This window comes from Haliotis cracherodii, unplaced genomic scaffold (assembly GCF_022045235.1).
Source record: "Haliotis cracherodii isolate W230 unplaced genomic scaffold, xgHalCrac1.p SCAF_10, whole genome shotgun sequence".
NCBI lineage: Eukaryota > Metazoa > Mollusca > Gastropoda > Lepetellida > Haliotidae > Haliotis > Haliotis cracherodii.
Genome location: NW_027266265.1, coordinates 53318414 through 53345841, shown reverse-complemented (window position 1 = coordinate 53345841; position 27428 = coordinate 53318414). Strand labels below are relative to the sequence as shown.

General features: G+C 41.8%; 1 protein-coding gene across 1 annotated transcript in view; it reads right to left on the bottom strand.

Moving 5' to 3' along the window:
* Positions 1-4980: 4980 nt before the first annotated feature.
* LOC139454525 (meckelin-like) overlaps positions 4981-27428 on the bottom strand; it is a 36183-nt gene continuing 13735 nt past the window's right edge. Inside the window, exons 9-21 of the mRNA XM_071236295.1 lie at positions 24994-25240; positions 21768-21831; positions 21050-21145; positions 19572-19652; positions 18873-19039; positions 16056-16310; positions 14162-14609; positions 13534-13742; positions 12665-12784; positions 9203-9310; positions 8312-8414; positions 6277-6419; positions 4981-6106 (exon numbers count right to left, since the gene is read on the bottom strand). Coding sequence (XP_071092396.1) covers positions 6026-6106; positions 6277-6419; positions 8312-8414; positions 9203-9310; positions 12665-12784; positions 13534-13742; positions 14162-14609; positions 16056-16310; positions 18873-19039; positions 19572-19652; positions 21050-21145; positions 21768-21831; positions 24994-25240 — 2122 coding nt within the window. The 3' untranslated portion in view covers positions 4981-6025. The remainder of the gene's footprint in view (positions 6107-6276; positions 6420-8311; positions 8415-9202; positions 9311-12664; positions 12785-13533; positions 13743-14161; positions 14610-16055; positions 16311-18872; positions 19040-19571; positions 19653-21049; positions 21146-21767; positions 21832-24993; positions 25241-27428) is intronic.

Genomic DNA, 27428 nt, shown 5'->3' with positions numbered 1-27428 from the left:
CAGTGCTGAATTGCGCAATTTGTTAATACATAGGATGAACACTTCATCAACTCTGGAAAGTGTTGCTGCTTACGACGAATTAATAATCAGTACATGTTTCTTTGTTGGATTGCACATATTTGTTTCTAAAGAGACACATATGATTTGAAAAAGTGAGTACCCCAGTTGCCTCTGTTAAAAGTGCCAGAACGTAGCGGGAACGTGCCGGACGGCAGACCCTCAGCACAGGCCATTGGCTACTCGGGGATAATCTTCATCGTCATCACATTCAGTTTCTTTGTCCTGAGTGATTTAATACGACTGTGTCATTTCTCATCCGCAAACGGGTCATATTTCACTGCCTATGATATTGCTACACATAGACTTAATACATGTCAAATAGATGCTCTTTAGTCATACTCTCACACTCACCTCCCCCTTGCCACCCCCCCCCCCCCCCCCACCCCACACACACACTTGTACAAACGTCCTGGGACTAGGTGAGGTGAGGTGAGGTGAGGTGAGGTGAGGTGAGGTGAAATGGGGTTTAACGTCGCGTCCAAGATTATTGCACTTATATAGCGACGTGCATGTGTACGTGTGTGTGGCTGCTTGTACTAGTCCGGATTGATGCAGATTTATAGTACACTGAGATACATGAACATGAATACCCCACTCAGACACAGTTTACTGACTCCAAGCCGACCAGTCCTTGATTTAGCCCCTTAATGCCGAGTATCAGACAGGGTAACAACAAGGTTTTTGGTATGACGCGGCTGGGAATCGAACCCCGGATCTTCCGCTCTCCGGGCGGTTTCCTGGGACTAGGAGACACTGACACACACTCCCCTCTCCCTTGGCACTAAAGGTAATTTTTTTCCCATGTGGACAATGCACCTGTGCAAAAGTCAATGCATGACCATTGCTTTGAAGTGTTTGAACATCCTTCTTATTCAGCAGTGTCAGTTTTCAACCTCTTCCCAAACTTGAAGACACGAATGTGCAAGGATTATGCAATTGATGATGATGCCATTTCTGCTGTGGAGGACTGTTTGTACCAGTAGGATCCAGGCACTCCATCGTCTGTACCAGTAGGATCCAGGCACTCCATCGTCTGTACCAGTAGGATCCAGGCACTCCATCGTCTGTACCAGTAGGATCCAGGCACACCATCGTCTGTACCAGTAGGATCCAGGCACTCCATCGTCTGTACCAGTAGGATCCAGGCACTCCATCGTTGTTGACACAAGTGTGGATAATGTTGAAAAGTCATAAGCAAATGACTCCATCAAAGCAATCATCAGTTAGGCTCAGAACTTTTCTGCCACCCCTTGGAAGTCTTAGCCACATATTTAGATTGTATTCGGCCATTTGTTATATAAACCCATGCCATCAACATCTGATGGCTACACATTTCTCCTCACTACATGCCAAATACAGTGTACAGGTTACAAATGGGACGGGTGAAAATGGATGGGGAATAGTATAAGTCTGTATTTTCTTTTCTTGGTATTGAAATACCAGGATGAACCTCCCAAGCTTGATGGTATTATCTCAATGTTATTTAGGGCATGACTCATACTGCATATTTCAATTTACCGTATTCAACGTAATGAGCGCCCAGGGCGCTCTCAAAATTAGAAATAGGGGGCGCTTATTAGAATATTATTTTGAGTTGAAAGATCGTAAATTTCGTGGTTTATGCTAACAGCCTGAAATGTTTACATGCGACGGATATATTTTTCAAGAATTTAATTGCCCATAATTAAGGATGATATAACACACGAGTGCGTATTATACACGAATAAAAAAGTCTTGTGTACATTGATCAATCGGAAGGGGTGCTGATTGGGATTGTTCACTAGCCAAATATTAGCAAATATCGCCGTGGGCGCTTATTACGTCGAATACGGTAATCTCCACTAAAATTCGGCTTCAAGGTTCAGACATAAAAGTCGGCCTCTTCATGTAAAGATACCAAAGCAGTTTGACAATCTGATGTGTGTTGAATGCCACTACCTCAGCAGTATTCGGTTATATGGCGGCCTGTTAATCAGTCTGGGCCAGACAAGCCAGTGATTGATATCATGAGCAACATGAGTCATACTTGCAACCAAGCCACTGTGCCTGACCACGGGGTCCATTTATTACACAGGTTGCTGGGTATCTGTTCTAACCCGGGATCCCCACGGTGGGTTTCCCCCAACACATGCATCGACCTGGTTTCAATTGAACCAAAATCAAAAAAGGGACAGACTCTGAATAATGGATTTTGGACCAGACAAATGCTCCTCCCTTCGGGTAGGATGACACACAATCAACCAAGACATGAATCTGACCGCCAGATCCCTTCAGTCTCCTCCTACAACCAGTATCAGGGTGCTGGGGACCAATTCTAACCCAGAATGTCCCGCTGAGGGATCCAAGCAGAACATAACCTATAGCTTCCATTCCTTGCATGAGTACAATGTGAGAAGCCCAAGCTGGGAATTTCCAGCAGTGATATTTCTGTAATAATGACTGACTGACTGACTGAGTATGGTTTTATGCCGCTTTTAGCAATATTCCAGCAATATCACGGTGGGGGACACCAGAAATGGGCTTCACACATTGTACCCATGTCGGGAATCGAACCCGGGTCTTCGGCGTGACGAGCGAACGCTTTAACCACTAGGCTACCCGACCGCCCCTGCTGTAATAATGATATTGCAAAAAGCCAACCTACACACTTGTCATATGTAACCTGTGATCTCAGTCAATCATCATAAGGTTGATTCGTCTCATACACTTTCCGTTTCGACATCTATGGGACTGTGAGCATGCAAGCTTGTACAGATGAAACCTGCATGGTCATAAATGGATCAGCCTGGGACCACATCCAATTGGCCTGGTGAAAACAGCACCACCACTAAACTCCTGATAGGAATAATCAGATATATTTAAATATACACACTACGTTTTATGAGCACCACTTTCGTGTACCACTGAAAGATAAATAATCCCTAGCAAAACTGGTGTAGTATATATTGACAACCACAAGGAGACTACACAACAAATAAACATTCGCCTGTTACTTATTTAACATGGACAATAGTCTCTTTTTTGTATCCTATACATACCGTATATGACCGCGTTTAAGCTGAATTTTGAGGACCAGAAAAAAGATTCTGCAGAAAGGGGTCGGCTTATCCACGGGATACACTTTCATGATAGTATTTTTCAGATCGTGATCTGTCAGAAACATCGCCTGAATGACGGTCCGATAGATCACAACTTCCCGAAAGTTTGGAAGTTGCCACGACTACAGCCATTATTGTTATAAATTATCAATAAATTTATTATTATACACCAATGTTGTCATTATTAAAAAAATGTTACGCATGTTACTACTTCCGATAATAAGTTTTCAATTGAATGTTCAAAGTTTATCGTTCTTCGTAAACTCCACAATCTTTACATGTAACAATATATGTAATTCACAGCTATAATATATAATCCCCAGATGAAATCGCCAATAGCTATTACGTACGTTTTGCAAAGTTCATAAATTGACAGTGAACAAGTGTCTACCTTTATTGAAAGAGGCAAATAAACTGCCATTTCCTGATTCTGCAGCCATACAACTCAGCATTCAAACCGCTAAGGAATGCAAGGTCAGCATATGAGACAGAACCTCCATTTTCCTTTCACAAATGAACATAACAACAAAAGCATAAAACCTATGAAAATAATTTATAACACTGTACAAATATATAATGTACATGGATCAACTGATGAATACACAAAAGCAAATAAAATAATGACATTGAAACTTCTTCACAAGTGTAACAGGAAACATATAATTTAATTTTTAAGAGGCTCAATACAGGCCTACCAATGAAAACATGTAAAGGACACTCGTTCTTTAGATGTGCCAATTGGATAATAGCATACATTTCTTTCTTGTGAACATCTTATGTCTGTCATTGGTGAGCCTGCAATATTAATAACAATCATCATATGTAATGGCTCATTTAATGAGCTCTCCTACAGAGTGCATACAGGTGCTACATTGCTGCATAAACCTCCAACAATGGACGGAAATGGGGTTACAGTAACAATATCTACAGTTCGAACATTGAATGAATTTTCAACAGCAAATCACTTGCACGAACATATTTTTTCTTGTTTTCGGGATAAGTCTGCCTTAAACTTGAATCCATGAAGTACCTGGTGTATTTGCCTGTAAAGGAATTGTTCACTCAAACACGGTATTCTGTATTTCTGATACCGCTTGTAGGTTTATGCAAATGCAGAACCATTTTATTTATGCACCAATGTTTTTATCACAACATGATTTAAATACTTGCTCACTGAATGAAAATCAAAGCTGTAATTCTGTAACTAAAATGTGTTACATGATATCTAAAATAATATTGTATTTCTTCAGACATCTACAGGATCTGGCATGAATGTATGTCATTCACTTCTTTACAACAGGACGTATAGGTTTGTAAATTTACATATGAAACATTTGTGACCATCAAAATAAAAATGGATTTCAAAGAATCTAAAAAAATAGACAAAAGAATTGAAAAAAATCATATGTGTACAAGTGTGACCATTTCAACATTTTCAATACACACATCAGATCTAAACTGGATCAGAAATTATCTTAACAAATGCCAGTATGTCAATATATGGCATGCATTACAAGTACCAGAGTAATGCAATAAACAGGGGAGATAATCCACTCATCTGATCAAACAGTGAAAGACAAGATTGGTGATGGTTTGCTATCATTGTAGAGTCCTGATTGTGCCTGGGGTTGGTAGCAAAGTCTTAGCTCAGTAGAGAATGGCTGATAGTGTCTGTACAGCGAACAGCAGCCAGTTCACAGGTATTATTCCTAATTGCCAACCAATCACCCTATTGTGAGGTGAGGTGAAATGGGGTTAACGTCGCGTTCAAGATTCTTGCACTCATATAGCGATGTTGATGCATGTGTGGTGCGAGTGCATATACAAGCCCAGAGTAATACCAGTTGTACGGCACTAGCCCACTGAGATACTTCCACAGTTTAACATGGATACCCCACTCAGACACCGACTCTTGGCGGACACGAGAACAGCAAACATGTTCTTGGAGGAACATCGCCAATCTAGGGGAGAACATTTTAAAAACGAGAATTAAAATAAGTGCATTATACATCATTTGAGAGGTAAAATCCTGGAATTCCAGGAATCCGAGAAAAATTCTCATGTCTGTCTTGAGCCAACCAGTCTTGTTTTATCCTGTTAATGCAGAGCGTTAGGCAGGGTACCGTAACAAGTGCCATCTTTTAACAGCTTTTGGTATGAAATGGCCGGGGATCAAATCCCTGACCTGCTCTCTGGGCAAAGCCCTATTATGACAAACATGGGGTACTTCTGCTCTAGTTAACTTTTCTCATGGAGGCTGAGATTATGCTGTTAAATATCAATGAAAATAACACAAATCAGATTATTACATGATGGTGCGTGTCATGAAACGTAAGTCAGATGTATCTTCCCTATCTTTAGTGAGCTTAGGAAAATCACTTTGACACTCCATCATAAATAATTACTTTCTCATCAACATTTTTACTATGTGGCGAGGAAGCGAGTTGAGAGCCTGGCTGTGTCATGTGTATAAAAGAGACAGGTGTGAGAACAATAGGCTTGGCTTTGATAAGAACCTGCTTTGAATGTGTCAAAGGTAATATTGTTCATGATATATGGTAATAAAATAGTGCCAGGATGCTGGAAAATGACCTTGACCCTGTTTCACGCTATGATTATTGCAAGTCTATGTTAAAGTATGGGAGTTACAGCCACCATAGCGATCAATTGCTTTGTGGAATGGGGCCCTGATGGATATTCAAGGGTCATGTCAATTATTATGTACACACCAAAATCTACTGGATAGGATTTCAAGTGAGAAGCCCTTGCTAGTAGACGGGGATTTCTGAAACATTACGATGCACACATGTATGTACTGGCTGGACATTGGCCAGTCTCTGACATACAGCTGGAAGTCCCGTCACCCCTCATATCAAGAATCTCTCATCAACCAGTGTCTTCTTGGCCAGGTTCTTCCTGCCCCCGCTGTCTCGAATCAACACGATCAGCTGCAACAGAAATATTGATTGACATTGATGAAGAAACATTACATCCTACTGACAATCAACATGATGTAAATTTACAGCCATGTTGAGACTTTTACACACTTCGGTAACACTACCGAGTTTAATTCCAATTTCACCTATAATAAATGATGTAAGAGAGTAGCCATTCGTACCTGTGAAATAAGGTAGGTAATGACCCCAGCCAATACAAAGTCGGTGGCGATGAGATCAACGATGCAGAACAGAAGGGTGTCGAAGATGATAAGTGTGTACTCATTGCCAATAAACAGCACCTGGTCGAATGAGTGTCCATTGTCTGAAAAAGAGAATATTAGATACAGTTTATACTGTCATTGTAACACCCAAATGTTCCCTGGTAAAATGCTTGTCTTACGGGAGCTAAATGAATTGGATGGTCACTCGGAGATTTGGTAGATTGTATGTCATCATACCCAGACGTTACTGGACATTGCTCATAATATCAATCACTGGTTTGTCTGGTACCCGCTTGTTGTAATATGTGACCAAATGGATCAGGTGGTCTGGCTTGTTGACCAATAAATACCTGTAACCAATACCTGGTTTGTATGACAGACTTATTATTTACAGGCTGCAATCATATAGTTGCAATATTGCTAAACAAAACAATAGATCTACACTCTATACAGTCCCAGTATCTACAGCAACAAGGTGAGGTGGGGTGAGGTGAGGTGAGGTGAGGTGAGGTGAGGTGAGGTGAGGTGAAATGGGGTTTAACGTCGCGTCCAAGATTATTGCACTTATATAGCGATGTGCATGTATGTGTGTGTGTGTGTTTGTGTGGCTGCTTGTACTAGTCCAGACTGAAGCCGATTTATATTTATATGCTAGCTCACTGAGATACCATTCCGCAGTGAAACATGAATATCCCAGTCAGACACAGTATACTGACTCCGAGCCGACCAGTTCTTGTTTTAGCCCCTTAATGCCGAGCGCCAGACAGTGTAACAACAAGTACCCCCTCTTTTAACGTCATTTGGTATGACACGGTCGGGGATCGAACCCAGGACCTTCCGCACTCTGGGCGGACGCTCTACCACTAGACCATGGAGGCGGTCAACTCTACAGCAACAAACCCACATTAGTCCTATTACTGCTTGGAATGCCTTCATTTCTACAAAAAACGTATTCACTAACAATAATTCGTCTGGAAATATCCTCTAAAGTACTATCCACTTCCATGGTATCTGCCTGTAATCACATTGAAAACGACTACGTCGAAACATACATAAGTAAAACCATTACAAAAGTTTGTTCAAATTTGAAATTCAGCTAAAATGAATATCACCCCACCTTCTCATAAGTTGATGACATCAAACACATATGGAGGTTTTTATGCAACATGTCACGAAGTATGAGAGAGTGAGTTAGGTATTACACCATTGTGAACAGTATATTCATTACATCATCAAGCAGTGGCACCTTATACCCAAGTCTAGTAGACTGACTCAGGACCACTGGAATTGATTTACATGGTGGTCCAGTGGTCACTGATCGGACACAAAAATCTGTTGCAAACTCTAAGCATAAACAACCCTGTAGGCGTTTCTACCAGCTGGTCATTTGGACAACCAACATATTCAGGGCAGTATTAAACACTCAGTTATCCGGGGTATAAAATGTCCATTCTACTATGATACATATCCAGGAACATTTGTTACCATAACAATGTTCAGAAAACACCAGAAATATCCATCCAATCAAATTACACTCATGAGCGAGCGAAATTCTGAGCAATGTTAGAGTGAGTGAGTGAGTTGGGTTTGATGCCGCTTTTAACAATATTCCAGTTATATCACGGCATGTCAGCTTAATGTCGGAGGAAAGCCTGAAGTGATGCAGGTCTCAGATGTTTACCACTTCGGTGAAACCCACGAGCACGGGTATGGTGCTGACAAACCTTGAAACATAATCGGGGCGAGACGGGTTTCGAACCCACAATCATAGGTTTCTGGCGTGCCCAAGGGACTCAACTCTGCACAGTGAATCGCGGCGCATTAGACGACTGGGCCACCCGTGCCCCCGAGCAATGTTAGAAACACAACAGATGGAGTCAGGAGATGGTGATGTCAAACTATTGTGAATGGGTCCAGGGTACTTATGAGAGAATGGACATATCATACACTGGATAAACGAGGATGGTTTAACCCCAGATCATGAAGGAAATACCATTGTAGAGTATGCCCTTGTCTTGCACATCAAAGAACTCGGTGTCCATCACACTCTCCAGCAGTGTCTTGTCCTTCACCACGTAGTCCAGGTCTCGCAGGGACTGAAACCACAAGCAAACATCTTAAAGGGGGTCTTGCTCCTGCAATGTCACAGTCCCAGCCAATTTAATTCAAGTTGTTCCATCACCATCAGAATACAGAGAGTAGTATACACAATGTGTTAGTGCTAAGCAGGGAACTATTTACATCTAGAATTAAATATTGACATGGACGGACTTGATTCATAGTTCCTGTTTTATCAGGTTCCAAGTTCATTAGTGTAGCATTTGTAAACAGTTAAATAACAAAGAATGATTTAAATCATATGTAGGGATACAAAGAGTGCATTTCACAAATTGTAGAAGGGGGCATAGAACAATATCCTTGTGACTACTGAATACACCAGTCATTGACCGGTGTCATATACCGTATTCGGCGTAATAAGCACCCACGGCGATATATACTAATATATTGGCTAGTGAACAATCCCAATTAGCACCCCTTCCGATTGATCAATGTACACAAGACTTATATTTTCATGTATGATAAGCACCCTTTATTATGTCCCATTAAATTCTGGAAAATATATCTATCGTGTATAATACGCACAGATTCTTCTTTATATCATTACAGGCTGTCAGCATAAACCACAAAATTTACAATCTTTCAACTCTGTTTTTTATCTCACCAAAATTATATTCTATAAGAGCCCCTTATTTCTAATTTTGAGAGCGCCCTGGGCGCTTATTACGTAGAATACGGTAGTTGGAGTAGTGCTGAGGGTGGCATGTAACAAACAAACAAACACCAGTCCTTGATCTACTCAACCCCTCATTCTGCCTGTACTCACATGGTCAATGAAGGCCTGCAGGAACTTGTTCAGCATGGTGTAGGCCTCGACACTCTTGTCTGTGACCTTGCCCTTGTTCCCCGCCTCTCGATTCCCTGCGATGGCCGTCTTCAATGCAAAAGTAAACATTAAGAGCTGTGGTCTGAACAAACTAGGGAGGATTTGACACTGTGTTATGCAATAGTCTAGTCACATCATCGCAGTGGATGCCACCAATGGGCATCCACAGTGTACCATGTGAGGAAACAAACCCAGGACTTGATGCACTCAATTCATGTTCTGCTTGAAAATTAAATGAAAGAATGAGAATTCTTCCTGAGAACCTTTGTTAAGTTATCCTTAAAAGACGGCTTTGGTGTTGTAAGTTCTTTTAAGTGTCTCTCTTGATCAGCTAGTTATGGGAAAACCAGTGATGTCTTATTAAGACATCACTGGTTTTCTCATTACTAGCTCATCAGGAGACTCCAGTGTATAACACAAGTATGGCGGCATGTCTATCATCAGGAGACTTCAGTGTATAACACAAGTATGGCATGTCTTACATCAGGAGACTCCAGTGTATAACACTAGTATGGCATGTCTTACATCAGGAGACTCCAGTGTATAACACAAATATGGCATGTCTTACATCAGGAGACTCCAGTGTATAACACTAGTATGGCATGTCTTACATCAGGAGACTCCAGTGTATAACACTAGTATGGAATATCTTACATCAGGAGACTCCAGTGTATAACACAAGTATGGCATGTCTTACATCAGGAAATTCCAGTGTATAACACAAGTATGGCATGTCTTACATCAGGAGACTCCAGTGTATAACACAAGTATGGCATGTCTTACATCAGGAGACTCCAGTGTATAACACTAGTATGGCATGTCTTACATCAGGAGACTCCAGTGTATAACACTAGTATGGCATGTCTTACATCAGGAGACTCCAGTGTATAACACTAGTATGGAATATCTTACATCAGGAGACTCCAGTGTATAACACAAGTATGGCATGTCTTACCTCAGGAAATTCCAGTGTATAACACAAGTATGGCATGTCTTACATCAGGAGACTCCAGTGTATAACACAAGTATGGCATGTCTTACATCAGGAGACTCCAGTGTATAACACTAGTATGGCATGTCTTACATCAGGAGACTCCAGTGTATAACACAAGTATGGAATATCTTACATCAGGAGACTACAGTGTATAACACTAGTATGGAATATCTTACATCAGGAGACTCCAGTGTATAACACTAGTATGGCATGTCTTACATCAGGAAATTCCAGTGTATAACACAAGTATGGCATGTCTTACATCAGGAAATTCCAGTGTATAACACAAGTATGGCATGTCTTACATCAGGAAATTCCAGTGTATAACACAAGTATGGCATGTCTTACATCAGGAGACTCCAGTGTATAACACTAGTATGGAATATCTTACATCAGGAGACTCCAGTGTATAACACTAGTATGGATATCTTACATCAGGAGACTCCAGTGTAAAACACTAGTATGGCATGTCTTACATCAGGAGACTACAGTGTATAACACTAGTATGGCATGTCTTACATCAGGAGACTCCAGTGTATAACACTAGTATGGAATATCTTACATCAGGAGACTCCAGTGTATAACACTAGTATGGCATGTCTTACATCAGGAGACTCCAGTGTATAACACAAGTATGGCATGTCTTACATCAGGAGACTCCAGTGTATAACACTAGTATGGAATATCTTACATCAGGAGACTCCAGTGTATAACACTAGTATGGATATCTTACATCAGGAGACTCCAGTGTAAAACACTAGTATGGCATGTCTTACATCAGGAGATTCCAGTGTATAACACTAGTATGGCATGTCTTACATCAGGAGACTACAGTGTATAACACTAGTATGGCATGTCTTACATCAGGAAATTCCAGTGTATAACACAAGTATGGCATGTCTTACATCAGGAGACTCCAGTGTATAACACAAGTATGGCATGTCTTACATCAGGAGACTCCAGTGTATAACACTAGTATGGCATGTCTTACATCAGGAGACTCCAGTGTATAACACAAGTATGGAATATCTTACATCAGGAGACTCCAGTGTATAACACTAGTATGGAATATCTTACACCAGGAGACTCCAGTGTATAACACTAGTATGGCATGTCTTACATCAGGAAATTCCAGTGTATAACACAAGTATGGCATGTCTTACATCAGGAAATTCCAGTGTATAACACAAGTATGGCATGTCTTACATCAGGAGACTCCAGTGTATAACACTAGTATGAAATATCTTACATCAGGAGACTCCAGTGTATAACACTAGTATGGATATCTTACATCAGGAGACTCCAGTGTAAAACACTAGTATGGCATGTCTTACATCAGGAGACTCCAGTGTATAACACTAGTATGGCATGTCTTACATCAGGAGACTCCAGTGTATAACACTAGTATGGCATGTCTTACATCAGGAAATTCCAGTGTATAACACAAGTATGGCATGTCTTACATCAGGAGACTCCAGTGTATAACACTAGTATGAAATATCTTACATCAGGAGACTCCAGTGTATAACACTAGTATGGATATCTTACATCAGGAGACTCCAGTGTAAAACACTAGTATGGCATGTCTTACATCAGGAGACTCCAGTGTATAACACTAGTATGGCATGTCTTACATCAGGAGACTCCAGTGTATAACACAAGTATGGCATGTCTTACATCAGGAGATTCCAGTGTATAACACAAGTATGGCATGTCTTACATCAGGAGACTCCAGTGTATAACACTAGTATGGCATGTCTTACATCAGGAAACTCCAGTGTATAACACAAGTATGGAATATCTTATATCAGGAGACTACAGTGTATAACACTAGTATGGCATGTCTTACATCAGGAGACTCCAGTGTATAACACTAGTATGGCATGTCTTATATCAGGAGACTCCAGTGTATAACACTAGTATGGAATATCTTACATCAGGAGACTCCAGTGTATAACACTAGTATGGCATGTCTTACATCAGGAGACTCCAGTGTATAACACTAGTATGGCATGTCTTACATCAGGAAATTCCAGTGTATAACACAAGTATGGCATGTCTTACATCAGGAAATTCCAGTGTATAACACAAGTATGGCATGTCTTACATCAGGAAATTCCAGTGTATAACACAGGTATGGCATGTCTTACATCAGGAAATTCCAGTGTATAACACAATTATGGCATGTCTTACATCGGGAGACTCCAGTGTATAACACAAGTATGGCATGTCTTACATCAGGAAATTCCAGTGTATAACACAAGTATGGCATGTCTTACATCAGGAGACTCCAGTGTATAACACTAGTATGGCATGTCTCACATCAGGAGACTCCAGTGTATAACACAAGTATGGCATGTCTTACATCAGGAGACTCCAGTGTATAACACTAGTATGGCATGTCTTACATCTAGAGCTGCAGGGAGGTAGACCTGGTCGTACTTGTCCCGAAGTCTGCTTGGCAGGGTCATCTGGAATGTCTGCTGTTCCGTGTTTGGCATCAGCCCACGTTGACCACACATGTCTTGCTGCAACAGAGAACAGGGCCACATTAAACACATATCTTACTGCAACAGAGAACAAAGCCACATTGAACACATATCTTGCTACAACACAGAACACAGCCACATTGAACACATATCTTGCTACAACACAGAACACAGCCACATTGAACACACGTCTTGCTACAACGCAGAACACAGCCACATTAAACACACACGTCTTGCTGCAACACAGAACACAGCCACATTAAACACACATGTCCTGCTGCAACACAGAACACAGCCACATTGAACACACACATCCTGCTGCAACACAGAACACAGCCACATTAAACACACACGTCCTGCTACAACAGAGAACACAGCCACATTAAACACACACGTCCTGCTGCAACACAGAACACAGCCACATTAAACACACACATCCTGCTGCAACACAGAACACAGCCACATTAAACACACACGTCCTGCTGCAACACAGAACACAGCCACATTAAACACACACGTCCTGCTGCAACACAGAACACAGCCACATTAAACACACACGTCCTGCTACAACAGAGAACACAGCCACATTAAACACACACGTCCTGCTACAACAGAGAACACAGCCACATTAAACACACACGTCCTGCGGCAACACAGAACAATCTTATAACAGAAACTGACCTCACACATTTGGGGAATCGAACACAGGGCTTCGGCATGACAATCAAATGCTTTAACCACAAGGCTACCCAACTGCCCACCAAATGCTGTCTAGAGGATGTCCTTACCTCCTCTCTCTTCATCATCTGGTGCATCTCCTTCATGTCCGTGTCTGCCTTGCCGTGTACTGACCTCCCGTGGATGTAGTAGCCATAGGCAGCGTTCGCCATGATGAACACACTCACGTTGCTCATGGAACACAAGTCTACGAACTGGCGCACTTGATCCTCGATGAACCTCTCATAGATGAACACGTAGAAGATCCACTGAGTTATGGCTGAAAGGGAATGATAACAAATAGTGCTTTGTATGTAATGTTTCCATGAAAGACAGTTTGGCTGTCGGTAAATAATCAAGTCTGGACAAGACAAGCTACCAATTGACATTATGAGATTCAATCTATGCAATTGGGATATAGTAACATGTATTAACAAAGTCAGCGACCCTGACCACCTGATCCCGTTAGTCGCCTCTTATGACAAGCATAGGTTGCTGAACACCAATACTGAGCCGGATCTTAGCTGGCTAACCACAACTAACACCATGCCAAATAACATGTCCTCCTCGTACATAAATGTATCATTTTGAATTGATACACAAAATCATGATACACAAATTGTGGAAGCTGCGCATCGCTGAATTGTTTAAACCCTATAACAGCCACATGCCCCATCCTATCTACAGCAAGACACTCACCAACCAAGAGGTAGACAAGTACAGCCACAGCGTATCTATAGACATAGGACTGTTGACTTTGGTAATCTGCAGCATTCTTCAACACACTCCCATCCGGGTCCATGGTAGCAACATTTTCGAACCCGACCACTTTCAGGAAGAACACAACAGCAAACACCTGAAGCACGGGGCTAATTTTTCTGGTGGCCTGTATTTCATTCCATTCATTGGCCACAAAATATGTTCGCCAGATTGACACAGGAGTTCCTCCAGATTTCCGACCATCGTTAGATGTTTCCTGGACGCCCTTTGGTCGCTCCCAGTCTATGAGGAAAATGTCTGTGGTACACTGTAAAACCATCATGTGGATGATGCTAAGGGTCTTCAGGGCAAAGGATGACCCGAACAGGGCGAGCCAGTCTTCCAGGGCTTGATCTGTAGGGTGGACCAGGTATACCGCATTCTGTCTCTGAAACAAAACACTTTCACAGTGTAGACCTTCCAAGACAGGATTTTACCTTATCATGTAGGTGTAGATCAATTAATACTAGCAATAATAAATAACTGTGGTTTCAAGGCACTGCTCACAATCAAAGACAGTATTCTCCCTGTACCGTCTACAGTACAACACTTAATACTAGCAAGATTCAAGAGCTGTGGTTTCAAGGCACTGCTCACAATCAAAGACAGTATTCTCCCTGTACCGTCTACAGTACAACACTTAATACTAGCAAGAGTCAAGAGCTGTGGTTCCAAGGCACTGCTCACAATCGAAGACAGTATTCTCCCTGTACCGTCTACAGTACAACACTTAATACTAGCAAGAGTCAAGAACTGTGGTTTCAAGGCACTGCTCACAATCAAAGACAGTATTCTCCCGGTACCGTCTACAGTACAACACTTAATACTAGCAAGAGTCAAGAACTGTGGTTCCAAGGCACTGCTCACGACAGTTGTTTTATTCATGATGACAAAAACAAAAATTCTGACATACTGTTTGGAGAAGAGTGAGGGAGTGAGTATGGTTTTACGCCGCTTTTAGCAATATTCCAGCAATATCACGGTGGGGGACACCAGAAATGGGCTTCACACATTGTACCCGTGTTGGGAATCGAACCTGGGTCTTTGGCGTGACGAGCGAACGCTATTACCACTAGGCTACCCGACCGCCCCTGTTTGGAGAAAAACACACCCAACCATAAATCAATAATAGAGTGAGGGAGTGAGTATGGTTTTACGCCGCTTTTAGCAATATTCCAGCAATATCACGGTGGGGGACACCAGAAATGGGCTTCACACATTGTACCCATGTCAGGAATCGAACCCGGGTCTTCAGCGTGACGAGCAAACGCTTTAACCACTAGGCTACCTGACCGCCCCTCTCAATAATAGAACATAGGCAGGAAAACAATTAGACCACACATTATTCATTTTTCGTTTCTTGGGCCTGCCCCTACTGAATAGCAGGTGAAAAAGAAATAAATTAAACATAAAACAATATATTTTTATTATGTCTCCCTCTTGTAATTTTGACCCTCTTATACAAAATGAAATGTTATATATAAGTTCCATGTCTCCATCAGTGATTCAAGAAGCAAGCTGCAGTTTGACTCCATGGCAGAATGACTTCCATATAATTAATGGAATGATTGACATAGCTATATATTTTTATTATTATTTCGACCGACCTTGTGTGGAAAAGCTGGAATAAATCCGTGAAACATAAAATTAAAAAAGTGTGGTTTTAGTGGATAGCATTCGGAACAATCAGTCCGATGCCACACAGACAAGTCACACAAAGCAATGTCAATTCTATTTTCATGCACTTGGGACCTATTTTCCCCACAACCTTCCAGGAGTGCGTGAGACCCTGTTATGTTTGAATAATGACAGCCTGGCAGTTTCAGACACATACCTTGTAGAAGATGAGCCAGTAGAAGGAAATACCGAAGGTGATGATGAAGAAAGTGTTGGCCAGAGAGCCAGCCAGGTAGAAGATGAAGTTGAGGATGGTGGGGAAGTCAATGGCTGCTCTGCGTCCCCGTTTGGACCACACCCATGTCCTGTAGCCAGCATACAACACTGACAATGTGCCCAGTGTGCCAGTTGTGATCTGGAAGTCTCGGGTGTACTTCCCCTGGTCCATGGAGTAGGTGACGCTGAATGACACCTGAAAGAACATTTACATGTGGGATATTGATTTATTGAATTAGTTTGCTGTTTAATTCCACACTCATCAATATTCCAGCTATATGACGGCGGTCTGTAAATAATCGAGTCTGGACCAGAGAATCCAGTGATTCATGAGTACAATCCACGCAATTGGGATACAATGACATGCATAAACCAAGTCAGTGAGACTGACCACCCGATCCCGTTAGTCGCCTCTTACGACAAGCATAGTCGCCTTTGATGGCAATCATGGGTTGCTGAAGACCTATTCTAGCCGGGATCTTCACGGGTAACATGCAGGGATAAAACAGTCTGTGACTGTAGCTCCTAGTCCAAAGCCCAAGTCTAGTAAAATTCTGTTCAGTCTAGTAAGCTCAGCGGATAATAGTCATTATCATAAAATGGGTAGGTTTCTCGGCAGGATAAAGCCAACGGATAAAAACGATATCCATTGGGGTCATATGAGGATAGAGATGCAAATATCAAAGGTCAAGTAGGGACTACTTTCCCTGTTTATAAACAAACATGGCGTCACCCTCGTCATTCGGTGATCGAGTCAGACTTAACCATTGGGAATCTGGATTAACTACAGAGATAATTGCTTTCATTATCAAAAGAACAGTCTAATAAACTGAAAATCAGTGTCTAACTGTGACGTAGCTAAGGCATTTTATAAGCTTTGGCAACTTTGGAGATATAAATTTCGACACAATTTTGCGAGGGCACTAAGCCTAGCCAAGCGGGATCAGTAGCCATTTCTGTGCTTGTAGACCTCTGCGGCTTGAACCTTTCACCACAAATTAAAATAGTTGGATTTTGCCGAAATATGTTTGAATTATTACCTTGTTTCGAAGGACTAAATTCTTCTGAGGCTAAGAGCGTAGTTTTGGCAAGCAGTTTCAAAATTTAATGCACAGTCTGCTAATAATGTCTCCATTATTCTCAAGCAGTCCCTGAATCAATCCTAAACACTCAAGCATTACAACCACATATTACAGCTTTCAGGAGCTGCATGTTTTACTGCAGTAACTCCACTTCCATTAATTATTGACTTTTATAAGACACTGTCTGTGATTCGGAAAATGTTTGCACCTTGAAACTGCTATACATTTAATCCTTAAACTTATGGATAAACATGAAGCTCATCACTTGAGGGCTTACAAAGTTATTTATGTAATTTCACAAATACAAATGATGGATAAATGTGAATAATTTTGTTCAATGCTGTGTAACAAGTCTCATTTATGGTCAGATACTGTATTGGAAGTTCTTCATTCAAATTATATCAAAACATTTGCGAATTTATACTGGAGGCTGTACCTTGAGTGGGAGAAATTGAAACAGGATTGTCGCAAGTTGTCAGTTGATTCAAAATTTTCTTGGTTCTTGGTTTTGTTCACCAGTACAGCATGAGTAATGTGAATTTATTTTCAGATATCGCCAATCGTCATGAAAGTGGTAAGCAGCGGAGACAATAGAGAACCATTCCACTTAGGTATTCCCCATGTAAACGTCATAAGTTGAAGTTTATACTTTGTAAACGCCACTTTTGAAGTTTGTTGAAAAATGAACAAGTCATGTGAGCAGCAAATAAACCAATAAATTGACTGGAAATCCCTTAAATTTCAACATAAGAATTTACATACAAAATAAACAAGCTATGTTGATACTCTACTAATGGATTAACTTCACATCGGCACAGTTCATTCATACTTGACAAAGGTTCAAGACACAGCCTCATGGAATTACACTATACTGACACTGAAAGGGGGGCATGGATGGGGCATGGATGGGGCATGGATGGGGCAAGGGTGGGGCATGGGTGGGGCAAGGGTGGGGCAAGGGTGGGGCAAGGGTGGGGCAAAGGTGGGGCATGGGTGGGGCATGGGTTGGGCAAGGGTGGGACATGGGTGGGGCAAGGGTGGGGCATGGGTGGGGCAAAGGTGGGGCATGGGTGGGGCAAGGGTGGGGCATGGGTGGGGCATGGGTGGGGCATGGGTTGGGCAAGGGTGGGGCATGGGTGGGGCAAGGGTGGGGCAAGGGTGGGGCATGGGTGGGGCATGGGTTGGGCAAGGGTGGGGCATGGGTGGGGCAAGGGTGGGACAAGGGTGGGACATGGGTGGGGCATGGGTGGGGCATGGGTGGGGCAAGGGTGGGGCAAGGGTGGGGCATGGGTGGGGCAAGGGTGGGGCATCGGTGGGGCAAGGGTGGGGCATGGGTGGGGCATGGGAGGGGCATGGGTGGCCCAGAGCTGAATTTCGCTGTGCTGAGTTGCGTCTGTTGGGCAGGCCAGAAACCTATAGTCATTGTTTCGAATTCTGGTTCGCTCCGCTTATGTTTCAGGGTTTGTCAGCGCTATACTCATGCTCGTGGGTTTCACCGAAGTGGTAAACGTCTGAGACCTGCGTTACTTCCGGCTTTCCTCTCGCATTAAGCTGACACGCAGTGATATAACTCGGATCCTGTTAAAAGCAGTTCAACTCACTCACTCAATCACAATGAGATGAACTGATTGATTCAATTATGTCATATTAATCATTGGATAGTAATGGATACACACCGAAACCTTCTGTCCACCTTGTGCCGCCTCCCTCGACACCTCGCCGTACGTTATCTTGAAGTATGGAGGGTTGATCAGGCCAGTATTCGTTCCGGACTGCAGGCTCAGCACCAGCTGGATTGACTGCGCATATCGCACAAAAGTTGCTTCCGGTGCAGTCTGCACATCTGGAACAACACCATGCTGCGTCAACATCCTTCTCAGTTATCCAGTGTATCATATCTCCATTCTATTGCCACCCAAGCTTTGTCTTGGAATTGATAAAAGACACAGACTAATTGGCTGATGTAAAACTATTGTTTTCCATCCACATGTCCTGAAATTGTAATTTAGCTTCTGTAACACAGACCTCCAAATGCTTAAGAAAGCAGTGTTCGACATAACTGCCTGCACGCCTGCCCGTGGCTGGTAACTTTTCCGTTGGGCTGCATGGAATTTTCCTCTACCTGCCCGACTGTCAGGCAGATAATTTTAAGCCAACTTACATATTCAGATTTATGATAACTCCTTGTAGATTCCCAAGTAATTGTTAGCATTATTTCAACTGAATCAAGGCATGATTTTTCACGATGATTCAATATTTATTATGTCTGAATGCGGGCAGGTAACTTTGAAGATGAGCAAGCAACATTTTTGGGTCACCTGCCTGAATGTCTTGTTGGGTTTTATAATTATTTCAATGAAAGACTTGAAAACTACCTGGTGATGTGGATGTTGTGATTGTAGCCTCATTGTCAACCAAGAAGAACCTTCGAGTCAGCTGCCAGTTAGCTACGCCGCCTGCAAGACAACAAAATACACAAAATACACCAAACTGGCATAAATGTTTATGATAGTGTTTCTCAAATCAAATATGCCAAAAAGTTATTTGTATAATTGAGCACAATACTGAAGTAAATGTCTTTAGACAATGCTTATCTCAAATATGCTCATGTTCTGTTGTTCCAATAAAATGTTACAAATACTTCTCCGAAATCATTTCCAGTTATAATAATGAGCATATTAGAGAACAGAAAATTGACCCATCACAGAATGGAGTTTGGTTTAACGCTGCTCAATACATTATTTCAGTTCAAGTCAGCATGATGTTGAATGATCTGGAATGATGAGGAATGGAAGCTTAAAGTGCCACAGTTCATAGAGACTAACCAATTCGGCAAAGTCAACTAGCATGGGTTTGGTGCTGACAGACCAAGAGTCATAGAAGGTTGGTTGGTTGGTTTACGCCGCACTCAGCAATATACCCGCTATATGACAGCAGTCCGTAAATAATCAAGTCTGGACCAGACAATCCAGTGATTAATATCATGAGCATTGATCCACACAATTGAGATCGATGATATGCATCAACCAAGTCAGCGAGCCTGACCACCCGATCACGTAAGTTGCCTTTTACGACAAGCATAGTCACCTTTTACGGCAAGCATGGGTTGTTGAAGACCTATTCTACCCGGGAATCTTCACGGGTCCTAGAAGGAGCAAATCTTGGATTTGAACCCACAATTAGGAGTGGAATGACACAGCAAGGTCACGATACGATACATATCGCAATACACATATTCACGTCAAATTGCATGGAAACTTCTTGACTATAAATATTTCGCAGCATGTTCTAAAGGAAAAGCTAGCTGTAGACACATGCTTGTAGCTGCTATTTTTAGTAGTGAACTTTGAATGCTAATTACAACATTTTTTGTAATATTTGACTGACAAAAATGCTGGGGGTCATTAAACAAGTAGTAAGAAATATATATATATATTAGCAAGTGGATCATCGTTGCATGAAAACATACGATGCACTGGTGCACCAACGTACCCACTGTCATCAGATCCAGACTTGATTAGGGACGCAATTCTTCACAGTTATTTGTAGTTCCTTAGACCACTGGACTACCAGTGCCAGTCTTAACAAAGAAATGTGATCATATCCTAGTGAGTGAGTGAGTGAGTGAGTGAGTGAGTGAGTGAGTGAGTGCGTGAGTGAGTGAGTGAGTGAGTTTGGTTTTATGTCGCTTTTAGCAATATTCCAGCAATATCACAGTGGGGGACACCAGAAATGGGCTTCACACATTGTACCCATGTCGGGAATCAAACCCAGGTCTTCGGTGTGACGAGCGAAAGCTTTAACCACTAGGCTACCCGACCAACCCCATATCCTAGAGAAGAATGCAACGTACCATCATTGGGTCTGCGGCTGGAGACGTCCCTGTAGTTGCTGATGAGCAGTGGAATCTGGTACAGTCGACGCTCGGTAGCATCTGTGTAGTCGAGGTCTGAGACATAGGTCAAGGTCACACAACTTTCTTAACTCCCAACTCGACGCTTGACAAACACGACTCACACACAAGTCAGCGAGTGAATGTTGTTTCACTTCAGTCAGCAACATTCCAGATATACCACAATCTCCTGTACATAATTAGGCAAAACCCAGTGGTTGATCTCATGGGAACGATCAGTGCTACTGGGGTACAATGATACACAATCAGCCAAGTCACGCTCTAAGAATATTTGACCCACTTTAGTCTCCAAGACAAGCTTGGGGTCCAATAGATCTATTTGGCGCTCAAATCCAAGTCAATACAATAAATAAACAGTCTTTCAAAATAAACAGGAATTGATCTAATGTTAAAAAATAGATTTAGAAGAACCTTTGATTCTACAGGAACAACTCCAAAACCTCAAGACTCCACTAAATTGTGACAAAGGATCAGTATCAGACAAGGCGAAAATCTATTCATGCCATCAGGTTGATGATTTAGGCACTGATGGCACCATGTGTCAATAATCAATTCTGTTCTCAATGACATATGACATATGGGCTTTATTGGAAAATCCATTTGAACACACACTGGACAGGTAGTGTTCTAGTCGGCAAATAGGCAGGCAAAAGGATACAAATATCAAAGAACTCCAGAGGGTATTTCTTCTGATTCCAGAAACTCATGGCGCTGATGGAACACTGTCAACACATGATCATGATCATTATCATCTAAAAGAGCTTTGCTTTAAAGTAACTGGACAATGCTTTATTTAGAAACGGGTCATAATCTGCCAACCCTTAAAAATAAAATCGGAAAGCACTTCAAACTACCACACAAATAATGTGCATTCAATGGTAAATTAGAACATCATCCAAACAGGCTCCCATGACCCTGCTAAGATGCACAACTTATGCAGATCACAAAGAAATATTTAAACAAGGAAATATAAAATGAGCACACATATTTGCTAGGAATATGTCATGTTTACTCTAGTGAATATGGTTTTACGCCACTTTAAGCAATATTCCAGCAATATCACAGAGGGATACACCAGAAATGCACTTCACACAATGTACCCATGTGGGGAATCGAATATGTTTACTAGAGAGTTTAAGAGACATAATGTGGTTCAGAATTAAATATTGAATGATCACTTATTAATTGAATATAGAATTCCAATATTTGAAGTCCAGAGTTCATTGGCCCTGTCTAGCCAAGTTTCTGAATGACGAGAAGAATGAATGGTGGTCCACTGTCAGTTGGTATTTTGTTAATGGTCTTGTCTGTTCTCATCAGAAATTGAAATGTGGCACAAAATTTAAGGTCACATGTATGAATATTTGACCGATATTTATTGACTAAATTTCAAATGAGAATGAACTCAACTATCTGTGCCAAAACTTTCTGATCAGGACCAGTAGAGATCCAACAGGACCAGTAGAGATCCAACAGGACCAGTAGAGATCCAACAGGACCAGTAGAGATCCATCAGGACCAGTAGAGATCCATCAGGACCACTATAGATCTAACAGGACCACTAGAGATCCATCAGGACCACTAGAGATCTAACAGGACCACTAGAGATCCATCAGGACCACTACAGATCCATCAGAACCACTAGAGATCCAACAAGACCAGTAGAGATCCATCAGGACCAGTAGAGATCCATCAGAACCAGTAAAGATCCAACAGGACCACTAGAGATCCATCAGAACCACTAGAGATCCATCAGGACCACTATAGATCTAACAGGACCACTAGAGATCCATCAGGACCACTAGAGATCCAACAAGACCAGTAAAGATCCAACAGGACCACTAGAGATCCATCAGAACCACTAGAGACCCAACAGGACCAGTAGAGATCCATCAGGACCACTAGAGATCCAACAAGACCAATAAAGATCCAACAGGACCACTAGTGATCCATCAGAATCACTAGATATCCAACAGGACCTGTAGAGATCCATCAGGACCAGTACAGATCCATCAGGACCACTAGAGATCCATCAGGACCAGTAAAGATCCAACAGGACCACTAGAGATCCATCAGAATCACTAGAGATCCAACAGGACCAGTAGAGATCCATCAGGACCACTAGAGATCCAACAAGACCACTAGAGATCCATCAGGACCAGTAGAGATCCATCAGAACCACTAGAGATCCATCAGGACCAGTAAAGATCCAACAGGACCACTAGAGATCCATCAGGACCACTAGAGATCCAACAGGACCACTAGAGATCCATCAGGACCACTAGAGATCCAACAAGACCAGTAAAGATCCAACAGGACCACTAGAGATCCAACAGGACCAGTAGAGATCCATCAGGACCACTAGAGATCCATCAGGACCACTAGATATACATCAGGACCACTAGAGATCCAACAAGACCAATAAAGATCCAACAGGACCACTAGAGATCCATCAGAATCACTAGAGATCCAACAGGACCAGTAGAGATCCACCAGGACCAGTACATATCCATCAGGACCACTAGAGATCCATCAGGACCAGTAAAGATCCAACAGGACCACTAGAGATCCATCAGAATCACTAGAGATCCAACAGGACCAGTAGAGATATATCAGGACCAGTACAGATCCAACAAGACCAGTAAAGATCCAACAGGACCACTAGAGATCCAACAGGACCAGTAGAGATCCATCAGGACCACTAGAGATCCAACAAGACCAATACAGATCCAACAGGACCACTAGAGATCCATCAGAATCACTAGAGATCCAACAGGACCAGTAGAGATCCATCAGGACCAGTACAGATCCATCAGGACCACTAGAGATCCATCAGGACCACTAGATATCCATCAGGACCACTAGAGATCCATCAGGACCACTAGAGATCCATCAGGACCACTAGAGATCCATCAGGACCAGTAGAGATCCATCAGGACCAGTAGAGATCTAAAAGGACCACTAGAGATCCATCAGGACCACTAGAGATCCAACAAGACCAGTAGCGATCCAACAGGACCAGTAGAGATCCATCAGGACCAGTAGAGATCCATCAGGACCACTAGAGATCCATCAGGACCACTAGATATCCATCCGGACCACTAGAGATCCATCAGGACCACTACAGATCCATCAGGACCACTAGAGATCCATCAGGACCAGTAGAGATCTAAAAGGACCACTAGAGATCCATCAGGGCCACTAGAGATCCAACAAGACCAGTAGAGATCCAACAGGACCAGCAGATATTAGCAGTTTCTGTTCCTTTGACCTACTGACAAATTCTGCTTAGTGTCCAACACTGAAATCTATTTCAAGTGATATACCTGCAGCTAATCTGTTAGTGCGGGACTAGTGTACAGAGTTTTATGCAACTCACAAATGTGCGTCCAGTACACACAAATGTGGAGAATGGACGCAGAGAAAAAATATACAGCGTCCCAAAGGATGCACAATAATATTCATTGTACCTACAGCACAGCAAGAGCACTTATAGGTGTCTGTAATGTTATCCATCAAGCATGACCTCTGTCCACATGATCATTGATTCACTCCAGGCTCTAAAGTAATATGTATTTTTTAGAGTAAAAATATCATTTATACTTATCCTGACTCATACAAAATGTACATTGCACTACACCATTTCATTACTTCACAGGACCCTCATACTGCCTGCAAGGACCCACAAAATTAATTATTGGGGGTCCCCACTTTTGTAAGTCAAGGTAAAACCCTGAGTGAACATTTTGTAAGACAAGTTGTTGTCCCCCAAATCTGGTTATGTTACATAAACCACAAGATGAACTGAGGACCAATGTAACCCTGTATTTTATGACCTTGCATTGCCTCATTTTCAATTGATCAATTTACTCCTTTCTACTCACAGAAGAAGAATAGACTGTTCCAAATACAAAAGCTGCATTAAGTCGAGTCTCTGTGTCTTCACAAAGCTGTATGAGTCCTCCTGTGATATCTTCCATACCAAGGAACGTTCCCCCTAGACTGTATCTCGCGACCTTGAACTTCATAGTCATTGGCGGGTCAAATGAGTAGGATGTGGTGATGTCATTGTTGTTGAGGATGTCTTCGGCATCATCGCTATAATACAACGTCGGCACAACTGGATTGGTCCTGACATTGAAGAAGGGAGTGTTAGCAAGTTAATTCATGGATTTATGTTCAGCAATACACCAGGAACACAGCTGCCTGAAAGTGGTGGAAATCGGAAATGTCAACCTAATCTAACAAAAAACATACACTCTACATACCAGTGGGTTAATCTTGTTGATACAGCAGAAGACATGGGAGAAATAGTGCAATAAATACTACGTGGTATTGCTGGCATTCTTTCCATGACACCTATCACAACATCAGTTTGTAATGCTCGGCACATCGGGTGATTTCAAATAGAGATATTAATCATGTGTTTAATGTTATACAGTTGCCAAATACCTTTGAAATGTTTCCATAAATTAATTCCACAATGCAAGTTCCCGAAGCGAGAGGGTAATTCTCAGTTAGCTCTCTCATGTGCACTTGGATCAATTCATACACTTCTATAAGCAACACCCAGGGCACTCTCCTACCCTGAGCTCTTTCAGTCAGCTAAGTACCTCTGCCAAGAGCCAGCTAACATCTTACACAGTCCATTCAACAAGTAACATGTGTTTTTCATCTGTTTCATTTTTAAAAAGTCTACACATTTAGATCAACACGTCATGCATTTGTTTCATTGAGAAAATATCCTAAAATGTGAAAAACTATTTCCATTTGTGTGGTTAATATTTAGTTCTTATTTGGTTTACGGCACAACGTCCTGTCATCGAAGCCCTGTGTGGAACCAGTGCTACGGTCACTTTGATGTATAAACCCTAACCTTTTTTAACTGAGGTGGAACTTGTCATGGAAATTGTAAAAAAAAGATGAGTTTGGAACCTAAGTCCATCTTGTTGCCATGGAAACGTAAAAAATAAAAATTTCTAAAATTTCTCAATAGCAAAAAGCACCAGTTCAGCATGTTCCTGACAGACCTGTAACGTTTCATGAAAAAATATTGAACGGTTTATGAGTTATGCTCCAGAAACGAAACGTGACGGATGGACGGACGGAGCCCGGGAATAATAAAAATGGTACTATATGGGAGCATGTTTAGTATTTTATTTTCTACTTGACTTTCATAAGAAATAATAAAGATATCTATATAATTACGCATAACAAGATGTAAAGCCCACTGGAAAGCATGCATTAGGCCTGTCTGCTCTGATTTCATTTTTGTTGTTGTTTTATTTGTTTGTTTGTTTACGCCATATTCAGCCATATTCCAGCAATATGACGGCAGTCTGTAAATAATCCAGTTAGTGACATCATGAGAATCAATCCACGCAATTGGGATATGATGACATGCATCAACCAAGTCAGCGTGCCTGACCACCCGATCCCTTTAGTCGCCTCTTACGACAAGCAAAGTCGCCTTTTACAGTTAGCATGGGTTGCTGAAGACCTATTCCACACCGGATCTTCATGGGTTGCTCCGATTTCATAGTAAGTGCTTTGTTTACAAACAAGAGTAAAGTACGGTCATGTGATATGCAAATTAGCCTGTGGCAATGGTGTAATGCAAAGTCATCACTGCACCAAAGCGTACATCCTGGGCGTGTGTTGGGGGCTCCAAGAAGGCTGAGTAAACACCTTAATGTACCAGCATCTTGTTTTGATCTATTGATGAACTTCAATCTATACCTTGATGTTTCAGATTGCTCCTGAATTCAAAATTTATAGTTATACAATATATTGTGATAAATATTGCAAGACAGTCGTGTATCCCAAAATATTGTGACTCACTTGTAAACACCAATACCCATTCCTAATAAATACTGAGATTGTCCATCCCAGCTGTTAGGGTACAAAGGTGATGGTCACAGATGACACAAGTCATTCAGTCCATTTCAGGTGACCACTTGATTACCTTTTTCTTCATAGCATGGAAGCACTAAGCTTTGACTCGGTCTCAAGGAATAATCTAAAAATGTCTGTTGTACACTATTTCATTATTTCTAAGACATTTCCCGAATCCTATGACAGTCGACTCTTGTTAAGTGTCTGAACCCAAAGTATCCTTTCCCTGGAACAGACTGCCCCAAACTTTATGACAAAAATAAATAAACATTGCGCAAATCAAGTTTATTCTAATTTGACCTGCCAAAACTAAATGCTTTGCAAAAATTCTTTAAACCACAAAAACCAAACAAAACTTTGGTTCAGGGGATGCAGAAAATGTACCTAGTTACCTACAGTTTCCACATATGAGTTATGCTCCAGA